The sequence below is a fragment of the Amphimedon queenslandica genome, unplaced genomic scaffold (genome assembly GCF_000090795.2).
Source record: "Amphimedon queenslandica unplaced genomic scaffold, v1.1 AMPQUscaffold_11730, whole genome shotgun sequence".
Taxonomy (NCBI): Eukaryota; Metazoa; Porifera; class Demospongiae; order Haplosclerida; family Niphatidae; genus Amphimedon; species Amphimedon queenslandica.
In genome coordinates this window covers 1-4325 of record NW_003548028.1, presented here as the reverse complement: position 1 = coordinate 4325, position 4325 = coordinate 1, and the positions used below count along the sequence as shown (strand labels likewise).

General features: G+C 33.7%; 1 protein-coding gene and 1 long non-coding RNA gene across 2 annotated transcripts in view; one reads left to right on the top strand and one right to left on the bottom strand.

The window, feature by feature from the left end:
- LOC105315125 (ankyrin repeat domain-containing protein 1-like) overlaps window positions 1-1305 on the top strand; it is a 7173-nt gene extending 5868 nt beyond the window's left edge. The window contains exons 4-5 of the mRNA XM_011409651.2: window positions 96-609; window positions 1173-1305. Coding sequence (XP_011407953.2) covers window positions 96-609; window positions 1173-1305 — 647 coding nt within the window. The remainder of the gene's footprint in view (window positions 1-95; window positions 610-1172) is intronic.
- Window positions 1306-2655: 1350 nt separating this feature from the next.
- Window positions 2656-4060, bottom strand: LOC109588982 (uncharacterized). Its single transcript, XR_002188458.1, has 3 exons — window positions 4008-4060; window positions 3777-3935; window positions 2656-2685 (listed from the first exon to the last, which is right to left on the bottom strand). It is a non-coding gene; the product is annotated as an uncharacterized LOC109588982 (long non-coding RNA).
- Window positions 4061-4325: the final 265 nt, after the last annotated feature.

The following is a 4325-nucleotide window of genomic DNA, read 5'->3' as shown; positions in this document are numbered from 1 at the left end:
GAGATTAAACTTGATCCACTATATTATAGAACACATGCCATCATCACTTGAACTACCTCACAAAAAATATGGTCATACTCCATTTCTTATTGCAGTGTACTTCAATCAGTTAGAAGTTATTAAATATCTTATTAGTAAGAATTGTAATCTATCAGCGACTGATAATAATGGGTCTGGAGCAGTTCACATATCCGTAGCGACGGGTCACTTAAATGTATTAAAATATCTCATCGATAATAATTATTGTAATCCTAATGTAACTGATAATCAAGACCGTACACCACTACATGTTGCTGTATCAGCTGAACAGCTTGAACTATTAGAATATTTATTAGCAGCTAATCTAAACTTAAATAGTTTTAACAAACAAGATAAAGATGGTGACACACCACTACACTTTGCTTGTATGATAGGACAGCAGAAGATGGTATCACTTCTATCCAGGTTTACTAATATCAATATTGCTAACAAGAAAGGACAGACACCATTACACTTAGCAGTTGCCTCTGGTCATAAGGATACCACTGAAGCTTTACTATTCTCAGTCACTGGTAGTTCTAATCATCATAATCTCCTTACAGTTACTGATAATGAAGGATCTAGCTTGCAGTAATGGCCATATTGATGTGTTTCTTTACTTGTGTAGTATTTCTCCTGATGAACTTAATACTTTGGATAGTAGAAAGTACTATACTTCATGCAGCATGTGAGGGTGGGAATATGGAATTAGTACAACTTTTAATTGTCAATTGTGGACTAGACCCTGAAGGACAAGATAAAAGTGGCATAACTTGCATGCACATATTGGCAGAAAGAGGCAATACTACAATATTTCAGTACATAAAGATTGAAATAAAGTAGCTTCTAACTACATCCCTTGTGATGATAATGGTCGTACCCTCTTCTTTATGCATGTCTCTTCAATCATAATGAGATGGCACTGTATCTCATTAATAGTTGTCATTGTATAATCCTGATGATCCTGATAATAATGGATACACTTCAGTTCATGCAGCATGTGAAGCTGGTAAGTTTGACTTAATTCTGCAATTTCTCACAGAGCTTTGCTGTAATGCACTAGCTGAAATGCATGGCAAGAAAACTCTGCTCTATTTTGCTAGTATGCATGAGTTCTAATTTAGAGCTTGTTCGTTTTTAATTGATGTATTCAGTTTAAAACCTCGTCCACAAGATATTGAAATAGCTCAATCTGTTAATTCTGATTCATCAGTAGTTAAATATCTTCAAGAGATACATTATGATTTATTTGTTTTTGAACGAAGCAAAGTGAATGGATATCATTAGAAACTTAAAGGACAACTTAAACACAACCTTATAACCATATTACCACCTTATCAGTCCATTGTATGTAACCTATCACCATATTACCAATACACCATCTTACTACAGCATCATATGTATAACCTATCACCATTACACCATCATACCTATCCTACCACATTACCACCATCTAACTAACTACCTTTACACGACTTTAGTACCATCTTCACCATTACACCATATACCCACAATGGTTACCAATATCATCAATCCTATACAATATCGGATCTTAAACATTATCTTACCATTACACCTATCACCACCTTATCACCATCCCACCACCTTACATACCATTGTATCACCATTGTACTATTACACCTTACACCAATGGCTACAAATATCACCTATATAATACTTGTGTAATATTTTAAACTTGTATCACTGATAATCTTAACACCTTTATACTAGTTTGACATTTAACCACCATTGTCATCTTATACTAATCATGTACACCAACGACATGCAATATATCCATTACCATTGTACCACCATATTACCATCGTAACTGTATATAACCACCTTACCAGTTATCACCATTACACCATATGCCCACACACCAATGGTTACCAATATCACCAATCCTTCTTCTTTAATATATTCTCCATTAAAACATATCACTGGAGCTACTCTTTGGTTTCTTTTGTTAGTCTTCCCTTTCTTCCTTAATTAATAAATTGTTTTATTTTAGCATGTACTCATGTACCTTTATTTTGTACTTCTACTTAATTTATTATTATTATTATTATTATTGTTGTTGTTGTCGTTATTGTAATTTGACATACTTTTATTCCAAAACAATATAATGATGTATATTAGCATCAAGTTCTCTATCAATTTTGGATATTTTTAACAAAATAAAATTTTAAGTTTATAAAATCAAATTCAATAAATCAAGTATTTTACCTTAAGCCTACTATTTTTAGCGTCTACTAAATTTAGCTATATTAGCGAGAGAGCTTAAAACCGCTAAATTAAATAGACGCCAAAATAATTATTATTGATTATAATGGTTATTATTTATAGTTACATGTAAGATTATAATGGTTATTATTTATAGTTACATATTAAAATTTTGGTTAAAACGCTAAAATTGGTAATGCTAAATATGACTTTTGCTGATTTTGCTAAAATTAGTTGCCGCAAATAATAGTAGGCTTAAGGTTAATCCAGTTCTTCACCAGACTGTGTCCATAGTTCTTACTTAAAGTGATTACGTCTGGACATTCAAGAACTGTTTGAATTCAATGTGATTCTCCACTGGTCAATGCAGCTTCAAAATCAGCAAGATGTGCAAGATCATCTATAACTCTTTTACCAGCCTCAATGATCTGAGCCAATGACTCTCTGTGGGACAAGAGAGAGAGAGAGAGATAGAGAGAGAGAGAGAGAGAGAGAGAGAGAGAGAGAGAGAGAGAGATGAGGAATGAGACCTAGTTCTCACATTAAGAACATGCTCAGTATTCTACCCCCGACTATCTAATGCAGCCTACCCCACAAGCATCCCTACTGCCATGCAGCTCAGCCAGCTTTCAAGATGTATTTGTGTGTATATTCCACAGTAGTATGCATATGTGTTACATGAATAAAGGCTTTTGTTTTGTGTGTTTATGAGTAAGTGATAATAGCATAGTGGTAGAAGGGAGGTGAGGCAGTCTGGCCTTGAGAGTCGGAGGTGGGGTTTCAAACATTTTAACAGGCTCAACACTAAAAACTCTACCTGCCTCCATTTCGTCTTTTTTTTATTATAATTTGAGGAGTGACAAAAACATAAGGTAAGTGTTTATATACCATATAGTGGAAAAGTTTCGTGGCCCAAAATTTTCATGGATTCATCCAAAAATCAATTTTGTGGCTTTAATTTTTGTGGTTTTCTACATTTTGGCCATCTTAAACCATATAGAATCAATTTTCACTGATTTTATTTTCGTGGGTTTTGAAAAAAATGCAAAATCCACAAAAATTTTGGGCCATGAAAATTTTCCGCTATACGGTAGATCATTTGAGAATGTGTTTACACAGTGTATGTGGCTGTATTTACATATTTGTCTTACATGAATGTATAAACAGATAAAATTACAATTTGGGCTTATCAATATTCAATGCACTTGAGGTTGCCATTTTCTCATGTAACATAAACATGTGCTTTTAAGAATACATAATTAATTATTATTAATTAGAATTAATTGGGTCCGGCCACTTAAAAACAAAAATTAGATGTACATTGTATACTGTATAGGTCTTTCTACCAATTTAAAACTACTAAAGTACATGTAAGTGCCCAGTTAAGCTAGCATTATGCTCAGAAAAGAGGAGAGAGAGAGTACAAAAATAAACAAAAAACATCAAAAATGATCCATATATCACAAAACTACTACAAGTCTACAAATACATGTGTACGTACAGGAATTATACATTCCATTCCCAAACTCCCATACCTGGTACCATGTCCCAGTTCATCAATCAGTATGAGTAGATTCTCAGTTAGTACTTTCTCTAAACTGTATCACTTTACCAGGCATTGCACCAACATATGCTCTCCTGTGTCCCTTTATCTCAGCCACATCAGTCATACCTCCTACACTGAACCTAAAGTACTAACACACACACACACACAAAGAGAGAGAGTCAGTCAGTGATTGTTGTATTAGTTTATTGTGTAGTCTTACTTCTCTAATTAATGCCAGGGCAATGAACGAGCTATACTGGTATCACCAACACCTACAGAGAGAGAGAGAGAGAGAGAGAGAGAGAAAGAGAGGGAAAGGGAGAAAAGGAACAGAAAGAAGACAAACAACATGAACATTATAACATGTAGACTGATTCAAAACATTGTTTAAAGTACATGTACACATACTGTACAGTATATTCCTTATAAAAAGAATTGTAAGAGAAAGAGTTATAAATTAATACATTTCCAGTATTAGATTTACCATTAGAAACATTACCCAATACAGTCAAACCTCTCTAAAACCAACCCCTGATTA